Source organism: Accipiter gentilis, chromosome 16 (assembly GCF_929443795.1).
Source record: "Accipiter gentilis chromosome 16, bAccGen1.1, whole genome shotgun sequence".
NCBI lineage: Eukaryota > Metazoa > Chordata > Aves > Accipitriformes > Accipitridae > Astur > Astur gentilis.
The window spans coordinates 20,205,603-20,221,556 of NC_064895.1; the positions used below are offsets into that span (position 1 = coordinate 20,205,603).

The window sequence follows — 15,954 nt, forward strand, 5'->3', positions numbered from 1 at the left end:
TACTAGCCTGACTGCACAGTGGAAGAGGCCACCATCACGTTCACAAAACCTGCAAACAAAATCGGGAACACCACCCTTTGTGCTGAGGGAAGCCACAGGACAGGGGTCCAGTGGAGAACAACGGCCTTCATCTCCTAGAGGAGGCTGCAGCTCTGAGCAAGCAACAGCACATGCCCGCACACCACCCAAATTTCAAGCAGTGCCTGCTGCTGCCAAATACTGCTCGCCCATATGATTGCCCACCCGCAGTTGGGGAAGTCTCAGCACCCAGCCCTTGGCTGAAGCTCTCTGCCCATATCCTGCCAAATACTGCTCGCCCATATGATTGCCCACCCGCAGTTTGGGAAGTCTCAGCACCCAGCCCTTGGCTGAAGTTCTCTGCCCATATCCAACGCTTCCAAGTTCCTTTGGTGCCCGCTCACGGTCAGACAGCTAACGAAGGAGCAGGTTTTTGGCTTCCTTCTGTAACACACACTGAATCTCCCTCAGTGCAGATGGATGCAGGCCAGAGCATATGCTCTGGGATCAGTACTTGAGTATCACACAACCCCCCAGTAGTTTCTGCTGTGTGTTTCTCAGACCACTCGAATCTCATGTAGTCTTTCAGCCCCACTCCCCACCCCCAGAAATCACATTTAAGCAGTCTCTGCCAGCATCTAAAGATTCCCTGGCTTTGGAGTCTCTTTGTGAGTCCGATCCAATGCAGTTCCTCAGAACTTGGAAATTGAGTGCAGCTGCCGACAGCCCTGGGTGCACAGGGTAACTGGAAGGGCAAGGCACTGCCAGAACAGTGGCACAAGACGTTCTTGCACCGCTGCAGCTTAGGGTACTCTCACAGATGGCACCTTAGGTAAAGGGAAAAACGAATTAAACTATTACTGATAGCACAGTAATGACAGAGGGCATTTTTAAATGTCAGGGGGCCAGGAAGGAGGTACATACTTGAACAGACTAGAATAACCAAGAACCTGTATGCCTTTTTTCCAGAGTTTAATCCCAGGTCCCTTTTATCTTCCAAAATAGAAAGCCATTTTTTCTTCAGATGTATTGGCAGATCATTAAACTATCTTTTACCTCTTACTACAGAGGAGGAACAGTTAAAAAGTTGTTGTTTGTAGTTGGGGGTTTTTTGTTTTGGTTGGTTTTTATTTTTTCTTTAGAAGAACATTTCTGAAGTTATGGCATATGTCCAACAACTTTGGACATTTTCCAATGTAAATAACATTGTAGTCCTACTGGGTGTCTGTCCTGCTCTTAACACCTGAGTTCATCAGATATCAAATTTGCCTTAAAGGCTAGAAGCCTCCAGTACCATTCCCTTTTCCCAGCTTATGTGTAAGTAACAATCAGACAAGTAGAAGACAACCAAGTACTTGAACTGCAAAGGCTGCAATACAAGCTTTTGCATTAAAGGAAATCCACGTTCTCCACTCACAGGAGGACTTTTGCTGAAGAACACAGATCAACCACTAAACAACCTGTAGGAAGCCAGCATTCACTAAGCTGCATATACATGGGACAGTATATGAATATACATGCTGCAGTACACTGAAGCACTTAAAAAACCAAACCGACAAACAGATCAACCAAGGCTACTCGTAAACATTTCGTAAAAGATTTATTTAAGTATCATTTATCACAAAGAGGAAAATACATATAAGATTAGAAGCATGCAACCATCTTCCACATTTCTATTTATTTTTCTTGCGTTCACAGCACATTGTAATAGAACTCCTGTGCCACCCTCGCTTCTTCCTGAAAAATACTGTGTTCCAAGACATAGGATAACCAAAAAAAAAAACCACAATAAAGGTAAGATAACATATGAGAAAAGTGCAAAGTAAAAAAAGTCACATATATACCACATTCAAACCCCCTCCCCGTCCAAAAAAAGGATAAAGGCAAACTGTCATTTTGCTGCACGATCAGATTGTCTTTATGAACTACTTTACAAAAAAATTAATATAAATTAAGGGCACAATCCTGCTGACACTTATAATTGTAGCTAACTTCAATCATAGATTGGCTCAGTTGGTATTATTAAAAGCCATAAGTTAGTCACATGCATAAGTTCTTGCAGTATAAGGCCCTAAGGCAATAAAATGTTTAAGAGCATTAAGGAGAACAAAAATTAAAGCAAACAAAATCACTCCCAGATGTGTTTTGCTTAGTAAGTTTATATCAAACATATTTTAAACAGAACAGTTTGCTCCTAAAGCCCTGAATATTTCTATTACTTAAGCAGTTTTGCAAGATTAAAAGACAAAACCCCCAGGAAGCTGGTACAGATGTTAATTAACATAAAAACTGCTTCAGGCAGGTATGTAGGGAGGTGGAGGCTCCTTCTCAGGCATCTTCACTGCCATTTCATAGGTTGGCAGAACATACTAAAGAGAAGACATTTTGAAGAGATTAATGCAGAAGGTTTAGAGAAAAAAAAACAAACAAAAAACAAACAGAACAAAAACATACATGCCCCATCAGCAACTTAATTCTCTGTTGCAGGCAAATGTTTGGTGTTTTTGTTTTAGTAAGAACTTACTGCTGTTCCTAGTAAGCTAGTGGGGAAGTGAAAGAAGGTACAACAGTAGTTTACTGTGCTGCTGAATCTAACCTGAGGTAATTCATTCCACCCCACTATCTCTTGGTTTTGCAAAGCAGCAAGGAAGGTTGACTGGTACGATCAGAAAGCTTCACTCTACTACATGAAAAACATTCAAAGACTTTTCTCTATAAAGTCTCCAACTTTATGCACTGTAAGAATGAAACTAAGAAACAACCCACCATAACGTTAGCTGAACTTTTTGATCTTTCCAGTCTTTGTTTAGAAAGCTGGACAAGGCTTATAAATGTATATGGATATGGTGGTTTTCTACTTAAAAGGAACCAGCATCGTTTAATTTTGATCTTGAAAATGTTTTACCTGTGGAGGAGCTTCAAAAGCAGGGTACACAGCTATCTCTGGCAAGTTTCTGTTGCTGATGTATTTATAGCAGTTCCATACACAGTTAATTAGATATGCCTGAAAGAAGAGAGATTTCTCTTTAAAGAGGCCTCATATGCATTAGCTGATTCAGAAATTAGATGCTGGATTACATTCATATGACAAAAAGGAGCATAAATCAACGTAGTTGATACATATCTGAGGAATGGTTGCTATTTCACAGATTTAGCCACATACCAATGCTGTTCCCCATTTAGCTTTGCTATCATAGCAACTCAGAGAGGCTAAGCCACACAGGTGGCAAAAGAATTCACAGATCCGTTCAACTAATCTCTCTATCTGCCTCAGCAGAGCTAATCAAATTAATCCCCAACCAGCTTATGCTTCTATGGATCTCAGTCCAAACTTGCCAGGAGGAAGAGGAGAACACCAGGCCAACAGCACAATCCCACTCGTCCCTGAGTTAGCATTACTATTTCTCCAACTACCGGAACGAAGGAGAGGGCACAAACACCCAACCGGGGTGGCAAGGAGAAGATGGTAGCGCAAAGTAGCCTGGACTTTAAGTCAATATTAACTGCTGTAGAAAGACATATTATCATGCTCTGATGAGGATTAGATTTTTTTTAATTATTAATCTGCATGACATTAATCTCTGAATTTTTCATTGGCAAGTTAGCACATGGTTATATACAAGGTACTGAATTTCCCAATCAATACAAAAATATCATCTACTGTATTAGGCTTCCACTCCCCCCAGTTAGACATTCCTCTTGGAGAAAGTATACGAAGTGAGTAAAATTCTTTCATTATTTCATTTTTTTCTTCAATTCAATCTGGATGCAATAAAGGAATATTGTCACAGCCAATGTGTATTGTCAACTCATTTCTCTAATATGCTTTGTCTGCACAAAAGTTTTTGTAATTCAAATGAATGCCTCTGTATTTAGATCTTCAGAAAGAAAATAATTCTTAATATCACCCTTCAGTAGGAAGAAAGATGCAGCTCTGAACTAACCTATGCATTTCCTTCTTCCATCATCTTCCTTCCAAACCATGCACCCTGGTTTGTTAGGCACAGTGAGAGATTTTAGAAGTTTTGTTTAGAAAACTTGTAGGCAGTAACTCAATATTGTTTCACTACAAGCTTAATTACAAATATTATATTTATCTCCACTTATGCAAAAAGATGGTATTTGACATCTTTGTGCATTCCTACTTCCTACTCATGAAGGTCAGAGCTGCATAAACATGCCCCACTGCACACAAATTAGTTGAAGACACCACTACACAAAATGTAAGACTTAAGCCATACCATAACTGAACATCCTAACAATTCTGCTCAAAAAAAGTTCTGAACACAGCATTAAGAAGTCAGCTGAGTTCTTAATTCAGCATTGAGAATTAACTCAGATTGATAGCATCTTAATATAGTAACTCATGAAACAGGCACATGCTTAAGTTTTAACTTACCTTTAAAATGATAAATAAAGCAAAGAACACCAGAACAATAAACAAGAGACAGCTGGAGTCCAAGGCAAGGAGATCATCTTTGTAAGGAAAATCCGGCTAATTAAAAAAAAATAGGGAAGGGAGAGAAAGGGCAGAGATAAGCATTAACACTGCACAGTCACAAATATGACAGGACATCCAAACTTCACACCAAATGAAACAAACTCTTGTGTAAACTACTCCCCCAGAAACAACAAAAAGTTCTGTTTCTCACTAGCTTCTTCTTTATCCTCCCAGAAAGCACAGTATTTATCCTGCCTCTATCCTGCAAGAACAGGTCACTACAGAAATGGGCTACCTATACAGAAGCCTTGTACTATCTATGACCCTAGTCACCACCTCAATCTTTAATAGCATGTATTAGAGACTAATATCATGCAAGACAGATATCCATGAAAATTCGTTTTTAACAGCGGCAGCACAGCATTTATACTTATGGTCCTCTACTTGCTAACTCTTTAATGACTTTGTATTAATTACCTCCTGTCAGTCCAACCAGTAACATACATGTGTGCAGAATAGAAAGTCAGAAGAGACAAAACAAAGAGCTTCTGCAAATTTCAGACTCTTCTCTTTCCCTGATCACAGTAACAAAGCCTCTCTCCAACACCAAACCAGTTTTTTTATCTGTTTTAAAAAGGATTTTTTTTTTTTTTTTAAACATCTAAAACACCAGCCAGGAAGAGCCTGCGATCCCCATTAACTAACAGTGCATTCTATCCATTGAGTCTTTTTGCTGTTAAAACACAGGCAGTCTTAATGAAAACTCCATTAGAGTTTCCTTAGAAGGCATTGCTGCAAAACAAGAAGTTATACAGAATGTAAAAAGGAACCCTCCGAATCTCAGATTCCATCCCATAATGCTGTAAGACCCTATATCATATCAATCCTTACCTATACTCTTCTTCCCCTTCCCCACCAAGTAAGGGTCAAGACATTTTTAATCTGCACTAGCAAGCCTGCCAGAACCACATTGCTTGAAGGGTTACAAACATCTTTGTTTCGAGTGCAAACGTAGCAAATGCAGTTTAAACCAACAACTCCTGTCACATTTCTTCTTTACTCTCCCTGGCTTTCCTTTTAGGGAGCAATGACACCTTTGGCCCTTCCACCTCTGATAAGTTCTCATTCTCATAACCACCCTAACAGTCATCCCCTACAGCTGCTGCAGTCTGAATTCCTTTTTCTTATGCACAGGAAGATAACTATAGCTCAGTCACTTACCCAATTAAACCAAAGTTTAATTTCAAATGTAAAATATCAACTTGAGCTGAAGAAACACTTACCAACTGATCCAGGTAATCCTTGATTCTGGGCAAGTAGGTTAGAGAACTGATGGCAACCAGACAACTGAGCACAAAGTCAAAGAGTTGGTAACAGAAAAATGGGATCAGCCAGCCTACACGATGCTAAGAAAAAGAAAAAAAGCAGCAGCCTGTAAGGTGTTTAGTTAAAAATTGAAGTAGCAAGTTTAAAACCATGGACTATAAATATACTTACAGCAATTGCACCATACACCATCATTGCACTGATTGTGAACATGAGGAGGGAGATAGCAAATAGAACGCAGGCATTTTCTGCATTAAAAGAAAAACAGTATGCATCAGTCATTTCCTGAAGTTGTCAGACTGCAGCTGACATGTACCCAAGCTCTATCCATTACCATGATCTGTTTTCAACTGTTTCATCTGTCAAACTACCAGCAGCAGAATTGAGTAACTCAAATCTCTCCTAATGGAAAAAGACCTGGTTCAACAAAACCAGCAGGCATTTGGAAAAATCCCTCTTCTTTAATCAAAAGCCTGAATGAAGCTCAGACATACCAATTAGAAGCCTGAAAGAGTTTGATAGTAATGCAACATAATGGTGCTGATTTGCAATATATGTCAGTGCTAAAAGAATGTGGGTGATTAACTTTACAACTGGAAAGAATTTTAAGTGAAGCTAGCACAGTATCAACCTTTTACACTTTAAAATTATTTGATTATGTAATTCGGTCATTGGCAGTGGGAGCAGCACTGCTCCTTCAGTAACACTAAGGAAAACAGGAAATCACTGTGTGGAAGGTATCCCATTATTTAGAAGAAAAAGCAGCGGAACAGAAGCCAAACAGTAGCAGAATCCAGGACACTCATGGAAACTGAATGATAAAGATTCTCCTTGTGCATCACAGTTACTGGTGACAGAACCACAGCTGCTTTCCACCAGTTAGATTATACTCATTCTCCTGCAGCAAGCACAGTTTACATTTTTAAACACAGAGAAAGAAACCAGCTTGAGAGTCTATAGATGTGGTAAATTAATGTTTTTAGCAATACTGAGCCAAACTTTTGTAGCTCCCACGCTTGAAAGAGATGATCTGAGAATCATAACTTTCTAGTCTGCAACTGATTGGAAAAGATACACTGTAGAAGCACTTATGTACCCAATTCAGTGCAAGATAATATCTACATACACAGATGGCATCAAGGAGTCGGCCCTCCCATGTCTGAAATGCACTACATTGATCAGAGGGCTTTAAGTACTCAGCAATAACCAACAAGCGTGGTTTTCTTCTGAGGATTCGTTACTCACAATATCCACAGGCACAATCAAAATTGTAATATCCCTTCATGCACACAAAACCCTCTAGCCCATGTCCCAACATAGGAAAAAAGAATCCTTAAGTCAAAAGCATGTGATAGCCATTTTACACTAAAGAGCAGAGAAAGCACCTTCAGCTTCAGAAGCATCTCTCAGTCACATAAGCTTAAGGCTACCAAGTACACCAACATTCATTGCAGAACATACAACATTTTACAGATATCTGCTGTAGTTTTATTTAATATCTTGGCTTTATGAAGTAATTGGTCCTTGTCCCACTCATTTCATTACTAACAAACATGGGTTACAGTCACAGGTCAGAACTGACAGATCCTCAGGTCATGAACAATTAACATGAAGACTGTAAACCAGAACTCTCAAAACACAGATTTGTGCTGTACTATTTATCTTCACTCCAGACTGGATCTGACCCTCCCTGAATTTTAGTGTAATACAGACTGAGACAAGACACATTAGAAGTGCCACACTAAACATATTTCTGCACATATAAAACCAAGAAAAAACAAAGCATGCATCCAAGGTTATATGTCATACTACAGTTAAAAAGCTTGGTCATTACAGACAAAAGTTTGACACCAATTGCACTTGTACGCATCATAGACTTAATCTATAACAATAGTGTGGAAAGGAGGCTTAATTCTGCCCATGATGCTTTCCTTCTATTTCTTCTGCATGTCAAACTTTTTAGATAAATACTGCGGTTTCACTCCAATACTTGGCATCCCAATTCTTCCACTCTTCTTAGAAACATGGCATGGTTTTCCTCTTAGTAAACTCATATACAATAGCTGTTAACTTTTTCCTTAAATCTATAAGGATCGCCAGAAATTCCCCAAAAAGTCTTTAAAAATACTTTTCTACTTTTTGTTTTACTGACACAGCAAAGACAGTAAATGTTCATGGAGAAAGTGAATTAGAGATGTTCCACACGTACTTCGACAGTCCAAGCATTAGAGATTAGAAATCGTATCATTTAAGATGCTTAGGAATAATATGAAGTAAAATAAACATTGTGGGGTTTTTTTTGTTCTTGTAGAACAACTCAATTCCAGAATAATTGAAAGAGAAATTCAGAAAACAAGGCAACCATATTTAAAAGCTGTATGCATATATTACACACTAGTGTAAGGCAAATACACCATGATACTGCATGCTTTATTTTCTAATCAGACAGCAGAGTTAAACACCTACCAGCCATTCTTTCAGAAGCATAGTAATTTCCGATGACTTCATACTGGATATCAACAGTTGGCACTATATTTGGATGAGTCACTTCTACTGTCAACAAGATGCCCATCAGCAAGTTCACCACCTGAGAAAGATTACAGTTACCTAAAGGTTATTTACACTGCAACAGCTATGATCTTTTTAAGGACACACTAATAAATCTTTTATTTCAGTTGGAAATAAACTCTTTGCTTTGCCTATATGCAGAAGAAAAAGAAAAAAACAAACCCCAAAAAACCAACTCAACCTACAATTACATTTCAAGCTGATTTAGTTAAACCGCTACAAAAACAACCAGAAGAGCACTGGACACTTGCAGGTTTTAATGAATCACAACTAAATAACTTCACAAACTAAGAGGATGGATAGGGTTTGTAGGGATTCAAATGACGTAATTAAACTATTGCTGCACGATGCACAGGTCCATAAACCAGAAAACTGGAAACAGTTAAAAGAGGCCAGGAACGAAAAGCTACAATAACAGACACAATGGGAACATTTGGAAAGAGTTTCTGCTTTCTACAACAAATTGAAAGGCAGAATTAATTTAATGCACAAAGAAGGTACTGCACCCTACTTTCAAACAGTGCTGGAGGGGCAAGCAGTATAAGGGTATGTGTAGGCATCACACAGTAAATACCGAGTGTATGAGGGAAAACTTCCACTATAGCTCTAATCCTCAAACATAGCTTTCTTCTTAATTTCTCCCATATTAGTTTTAATACAAGCAGTGGAGAACTGTCATTCTCTCTCCCTTTCCTAGATCATTCATTAAAACCTCATCAGTCCTTATCAAAAAGGCTACACAAACACAGGTGAAGTTAAAAAAAAAAAATCACACAAAGATTGAACCTCAAAATTTGTAAGCATTCAGCACTGGCTACATGCTTACTGGTCCTTCTCTTCATTTACACTGCCATTGAAGACTACTTCTGTTTCCCCATATTGGTACATACCAGAAATGCCTGCAGTAACAGTAAGAGCTCAAAGAGTCAGAAGCAGCTTAAGCATCTGCAAAATTGCCTTCACAGCATTTATAACCTATTCAAGATTTACAGGGGCATAGTTTCTGTTACTAATATCTGGAGAGACATGCCAAAGAAAAAGGTTGCATAACAACAACAACAAAAAGTCATGATGGTATTTTCAAGCTGCAGTCCTTTTCCAATCAGTAGTCAGTACAGTCACCACCAGCAGCAGGATCTTTTACAATTAGCCTCAAACGAAAAAAACAATTTGGTTCACAGTTTGTCACAACTTAAGAATATTTGCCAAGCATTTCTTCTTTTACTGGCCTGGTTTCAGGAGTCAGTGATAGCAATAGTGGCAAGTCTACGCACAATTATTGAAGTTTTCAACAAGGAAAAAAAAGCTTTCGAACATTTAAAAGGAATTTTAGCTTTTAAGGCACACAGTTCCTACAAGTTGGTTTTTGGTTGGGTTTTTTTGTTGTTTTTTTTTTTTTTTTTAAGGGTTTTGTTGGGTTTTTTCTTCTTTTTTTCCTAGGTTTTAGAGATATTGTGATAAGCTTGCTTATACTTTCTGCTAAAAAGAACCCTTTAGTGAAATCAAAGCTCATTATTTTGTAGAAATGCTATCATATCACTATGTACTATACAAACTTACCGGAAATTCCAGCTACTTTCAGCCACTTGTATACTCCATTTTAAGCCTTAGAGTGTAAAATATAAAAACTAGTACAGTTGGCAGTAAAAAAGCAAGTTTAGCCACCAGTATCTTTAGCCTTGAAATGAGCATATTTTCCCCCTCAAAAGACACCTCCTACAGGGCAAACTGTCAAGTTGCTCATCTGCCACTTGTCTAAATCTTTTATTTTGCTTCACCATTGTTCAAATGGATAGAATACTATATTCTCTCACTCTACTGTTTCACCCTTCTCTATTCATGATGTATTTTCAAGCCTTCTATTTCTGCCTCGCTGTGAGTCAGTGGTATCAACCTATACTTTGGAAAATAACTTCCTGCTCTATACTTGTTTTAAAATGCTTATGTCAAGGTTCAGATCTCTAGCAGTTAAACATTAATTTCTACTTCATAAAACACAGAGTGACGGGTTCAATTAAAACTAAATAATTTTTTGTTTATACACAGTCATCATTTTAACTTAATTAGTGATAAACTTCAGGACAAAGACAATACTACTTCAATACTGAGTTTAACCGCCATGATGGCTATCTGCCTCAAGACAAAGAGCAAGCAGCACTTGAATTAATATAAAGTACTGAAGAACTTGAATGCCTTGGAATTGTGAGACTGTGATCCTACATCTGCCACTTTATTTTCATCCTATCCATGGTCCCAATTTAGGATACAGAAGTTCTTCGTAATTCCACTAGTCACTGAGCGCAGTTCAAAGTATTAAAGCTTTATTTTCTCAACCTAAAATGGTGTGCAAGGAAAATAGGAAATTAAAGAGTCATTCAAAACCCAGTCTGCTAGGATCAGTGAGACAGAATAAAAATACTAACTTAAAAAAAAAAAAACAACAAAAAAAACCAACCAAACAACAAACCCAAACCTCTGCCAATTAACACCCCAGGGTTTCCAGTACTCCATTACTGCTATTTGTCAATGATATCACAGCACTGAGCAATTCATCACATTCAACATATGGATTTCAATTAAGAGTTACCAACAACTCCAAATTAGGAGTCCTTCTAAGCACAAAGCCAGAGCCTGTATTTTAACTACTACCATTCTTCTTTCACAGAAGCTTGCTAACAGCAAGACCACAAGGCTTGTTTCAACTTGATAGTCAATGTGACTGGCAGTAAGAGTATGGTTTGGACTGGAAGGCATCATCAGAGCTTAAAAGAATACACTCACTGCGAATAAAATGTATGTTCACAAATGGTCTACGTGGAGAAGTCATCAGAAAAAACATAGCACAGGTAAGCCTCAGTGTAACCTGAAGATTAAAACCACCGCCACCCCAAAAAACCCTGCCAGCCCTGACAAGCCAGCACTCAGTGGATAGTTCACCATTCTGAGGTAACACCTCAGAAACCCCAGCAGTCCCCATCCTCGTCTTTTTTGTTAGGAAGTCAAAAAATAATCATAAAAAAATAAACTACAACATGCATGTTCAAATTCTAATTCAAAAGATTGTTCCATTAAGATGAAAAAAACCTTAATTTAGTTTGTAGTAGTTTAAGAAGTGTATTTTACTCATGCAAGTGGGATAACTGAGCTTAACTGAAGTTTGGTGTAGCTTGTATCAAAATTTAAAAAATCCAATAGCTGGTATTAAAGTAGAAACCCAGCAGTTACTACAAACTGGAACTAGAAGTATTAGCTCCCTATATGATCAGAACTCAAAAGACTGCAGGGCTATAACAAGCATTAGCTTTTTAATTAGGGAGTTTTATCTCCATAGTATACATTTCATGTCTAATCATGCAAGTGCCTCATCTCTCTGGAGGCCTGAACATTAAGTCTAGGTTTCCCCAAGCACTCCGAGTGACTAAAAGTCTTGGACATCAACAAGAATTCCTACTTAGCATTTGCTTATTTCCTTTTATGAGTGGGAAAGAAGAGGGAAATTGCCTTGCACTACTACACTTTCTCATCGTCCTCTCACTTCTCCAGTATTTTTCCTTAAACATGTTCCTGAAGAAACAAACCAAGATGGTTTTGTTTTGTTGTGGTGGGTTTTTTTCTTTATTTAAAATTACTCTTTTTCAGTATAATAAGAGTACTTCAGAGCTTCTAGCACTGTCGAGATTAGGTTGAGACCAGTTACTTTCCTTCATTTCTGGAAATCTCGTTCAGCAAACAAATGACTCCAGAGATCACCCTCATCCTCCTGCTAACCAGTAGCAATTACATCATTTTGACTCTATTGCTGAAGTTTGCTGCCAGAATGAAACAGCCACTCCCTCCAAAACAATGCTATTACTTTTAGAGTGTTTATTGAACTCTGATCTGATTTTTGCCAGTGCAGTGTTTGTGCTTCCGGCTTCTGGAAAGCGCTGTGCCTAGTAAGAAAGTTTACAGGAAGAAACAAACTTCAAAGCCACACATTTGCAATTATGGAGCTAGGAATAGGAGGTTTCTTTTTCCTTCCTACACAGAACAGTAGTGGGTGTTGCAGAGTTAACCAAACTATATTAGTCCTGGAACTTAAGCATGAGTCCACTAGAAATGTTCTGATCTCATCTTTTTGCAAATAGACTTTTACTTATTTAACAGTAACAGTAGCAGCATACAGTCTGAAGCATGCTTAAAAGATGCAGTTTGATCACACAGCCATCAACAGCAGACATTTTAGAAGATACCTTGTTCTCTCTAGACTCAAGAAGTACACAACAAGGACAGCAATGTAACTGTTTTTGTGAGGAGATAAGTTAGATGCAAGACTTAAAAGTATACAAGCAAGGAACAGGAAAATGCCTACTAAAGAATTTGTTACATGAGTAACACACACATATGAAATAGCCCAAACTCTTATCTTACTAAAACATCTGGAGTAGATTGCTACGACACTCCATTTTATGTTCTGTATCAAATTCCTTCAGGACTGCACAGCATGAGAACACAGACTATCCAGTGAAAAATACAGGCCGACCAAGATTTTCAGTAACACAAAGCTATTGTTGAACTAAGCATTCTCCCCCACCAAAAAGCTACCTCCCTCACAAAAAAACCCAAACCAATAAAATAAAAAAAACCACCCCCCGCAGAAACTTATTATTATTTGTCCCACTGTAACTTAAAAGCAGATTATTGAATTTATTTAGAAATACTTATCATAAGCTAGTGTCTGAAACACTAGTTAGTGATATACTTAAACGGTGCATTAATTAACATATCTAAACAATCTGACATACCCTAGGCCATTTAATTTTAAATTTTTTTCCGTTTGTCAGCAGAAAGCTAAGTTTAATTTTCACTGTCCAAATTGTACTTCACCTTCAAGAGGTATGAAAGTTGAATCCTAAGTTAAAGCATTAGGCAAGACCACCTAAGGCTTCATGGTAAGACTTTATTTCAGCTCAAACAGCTTAACAGTTGTCACACTTAAAAGTTATCTCCTTTTCCCAGCTGTAAGCTGGGAAGAACTGGATAAAAATTTTCAATGCATAGTTTAACAAAGTGTCTGACAGTCTATAGAAAAACGTGGCTATTAAGTACTTCACATGTACACTGTTACCCTGAACTCAACTATTCTCCCTCTAGCAGCCTGAATCCATTGCAGTTACACGAGATCAAAGGAACGCTTTGCCTCGCACACCACTACACCTCTGCAGCCATCAGCCTCATCAATGACTGGCATACTTTTCACCGTCCATAAGCACTACAGATATTTGCACAGATTCAGAAAGGAGGAAGAGGTGCTGCATCCAGGCAACGAGGTGAAACAGAAGCACAGCAAGAGAGGTAGAAGCTGGAAGTACTACTGGGTCTGTGGCCAGGGAAAGCACATCCCTGCCCACCACCCCCACCAAGTTCCTGGGTTTCTAGATACTCCTGCGAACAGGAAACCAAAGCGGGGAAGGCAGTAAGGTGCATTTGTTTCGCAACAGGGATGAGTGTCTCCTTACTGTTAACAATTTATGCTTTTACTTCAGGTACCAGAAGCATATTCTTGATCTCTTTCCATCAACACAGGGTAAAACTTCTGGAGGTTTTGCAGGTTTCCAAAACAAGTCCCATGTTCAATACTGCAATGGACCTTACTTTTCTGTTTTACATGAACTAATAGTAGAACTTAATTAACACCAAGACATTTTTTCCAAATTCTTTTGGAAAAAGAAAAAAAACATCTTTCCTAGAGTTTTGGTACACTTCCTACCCCCCTACCTTGCCTCTTCTTCCACTCCTCTCTCCCACCATTTTATTATTTGCCAGTGCATTTTTTTGTCAATGGAAGGACTGAGATAAAAATAAAAAAAAGGCTCTCCCTATACTTGCTGAAGATAAGCAGTAAACTCTCCAAACTTAAATCCCCATGCCTGTAAAAGCAGTTTCTGTGCATGGCTCCTTCACATCAAGGCATAAAAATTCAGCTTTCTCCATTTTTACAATCTGGGGAAGGGTAAAGGAGAATACAGGCTTTGGTTACAGCTTCAGGAGAACAGAAAAGCTATAATGCAATGTTTTTAAAGCTACTCTCACATCTTTACTGCCCATGAGGGGAAGGGGAAGGAAAGATGAGGAAATGGCTTCAATAAAAGGGAACTAAGGGAAGCGAAGGCTCCAGGCGTTAATTTGCTGGTACTGTTTTCACATTGCTGTTTCACTCTAGATCAAAACTACTTCTAGTATTTCAGCTTCACCACCACATCCTTCCCTCAGAGAAAAAGCACCCACCAGTCAGAAACCAAGAGGTGTGAGGTGTTTTGGAAACCAAATACTGTTTGTATTGCTCCTCAGCCACTGTGTTGAGTGAGGATACAGTACCAAGCAAACGGGAACTTCCCTTTCCACAAAGCTCTTCAACAAGCAGAAGCCATGTTCATTTTGAAGACCCTCACCTTCCTCTGAGGTTACACGCTACTCGGGGGAACCACACCTTATCATCGTATTCTCAACATACCCCAAATTCCAGTCTCCCCAAACGTTAGCATCTCCTCTCTTACCAGGGACAGGCACGTTCAGTACTGTCTGAAACTGTTTACAAGTCCCTACTTCTCCAACCCAAGAAAGGGAATAAAAACAGAACCCCTGAGAGACCCAGACTAAAGCGCCCTCAACTTCTGCTTCTTTTTCTAACCACAACAGGGGAGGCCGCCAAGGGACGACTGGGTTTGGCGAGCCCGAAACAAACCCCGGGAGGTTAGAGGGGCCCGAACCACGCCGCCCGACTCCAGCAAACTGGCGCAGCTTCCCCCGCACGCAGCGGCACAGGGGACGATCGCGACGCCGAAGGAGAACAACTCCCCGGGAGAGGAGAGAGGGACCCCGCCGCCATGGCCCCCCTCTGGGGCTGCCCGCCCCGGGCTCACCGTCGGCGCATGCGCGCTGCCCACTCCGCGGCCGGGCTGGGCCCCGGCCGAGCTCCCACGCATGCGCGCTGCGCACAACCCAAATCGCCGCCCCCTCAGCGGCGCCGGCTGCCCCCCGCGCCAGCCTCTCACCATGTACCAGGTGCCCAGGATAATGGTGCCGGTCCGCACATGGCAGCAGCCGCAACAGCGGGTACTGTAGAAGCGGTCCCGGCTCCGCTTGAACGTCATGGCGGCAGCGGCAACGCCGACCTCCCGCCCGCAGGCCCGCCGCTCGCCCTCTCCAGCCGCTTCCCCTCCAGCTGAGGGCCGTAAAACCCCCGCGCGCGCGTCACCGCCGCTCGGGCCAATCGGCCGCCGACAGCGGGGGCGCGGGGGTGTGCCCGCGGGAGGGCGTGCGCGTTGCCGCGGCAACAGGCGATCGGCGGCGCCGCGGGCCAATCACAGCCCCCCTGGGCGCAACGCCCTGTCGTTCACCTGCGGCGGCGGGGCGGGGCTCACCTGAGGCGAGGCGAGCGGGGCGTCGCTCTCTCTGTCCGCCATGTTGGCGTGGAGCCGCTTCCTCCCGCCGCAGCCCCCTCAGCATGGCGGGTTCCGCCGGGGCGGGCTGGCCTGGCGTCGGGGGCACAGCTGGCGGTGCTTCCCCGCGCAGTACCGGTGGGGTTGGCTAGGGCGGGGAGCCGGTGCTTGGCGCCCGAG

The 15,954-nt window shown here is 40.8% G+C and overlaps 1 protein-coding gene across 1 annotated transcript; it reads right to left on the reverse strand.

Annotated features, from left to right (window-relative positions):
* Nucleotides 1–1,599: 1,599 nt before the first annotated feature.
* Nucleotides 1,600–15,573, reverse strand: LAPTM4A (lysosomal protein transmembrane 4 alpha). Its single transcript, XM_049818785.1, has 7 exons — nucleotides 15,388–15,573; nucleotides 8,252–8,372; nucleotides 5,957–6,033; nucleotides 5,743–5,865; nucleotides 4,418–4,513; nucleotides 2,924–3,022; nucleotides 1,600–2,387 (listed from the first exon to the last, which is right to left on the reverse strand). The coding sequence occupies exons 1-7, from the start codon at nucleotides 15,484–15,486 to the stop codon at nucleotides 2,313–2,315; spliced, it is 690 nt and encodes a 229-aa protein (XP_049674742.1). The 5' UTR covers nucleotides 15,487–15,573; the 3' UTR covers nucleotides 1,600–2,312.
* Nucleotides 15,574–15,954: the final 381 nt, after the last annotated feature.

What these genes read in the sequence shown, in the direction of transcription:
- LAPTM4A (XM_049818785.1), bottom strand. Translation starts at nt 15,486, where the DNA reads ATGACGTTCAAGCGGAGCCGGGACCGCTTCTACAGTACCCGCTGTTGC. An exon ending in TGCTTCTGAAAGAATGGCTG is followed by an intron (nt 6,034 to 8,251) that starts GTAGGTGTTTAA and finishes CTTTTAATGCAG; the next exon opens with AAAATGCCTGCGTTCTATTT. An exon ending in TGGTGTATGGTGCAATTGCT is followed by an intron (nt 5,866 to 5,956) that starts GTAAGTATATTT and finishes TCTTTTTCTTAG; the next exon opens with CATCGTGTAGGCTGGCTGAT.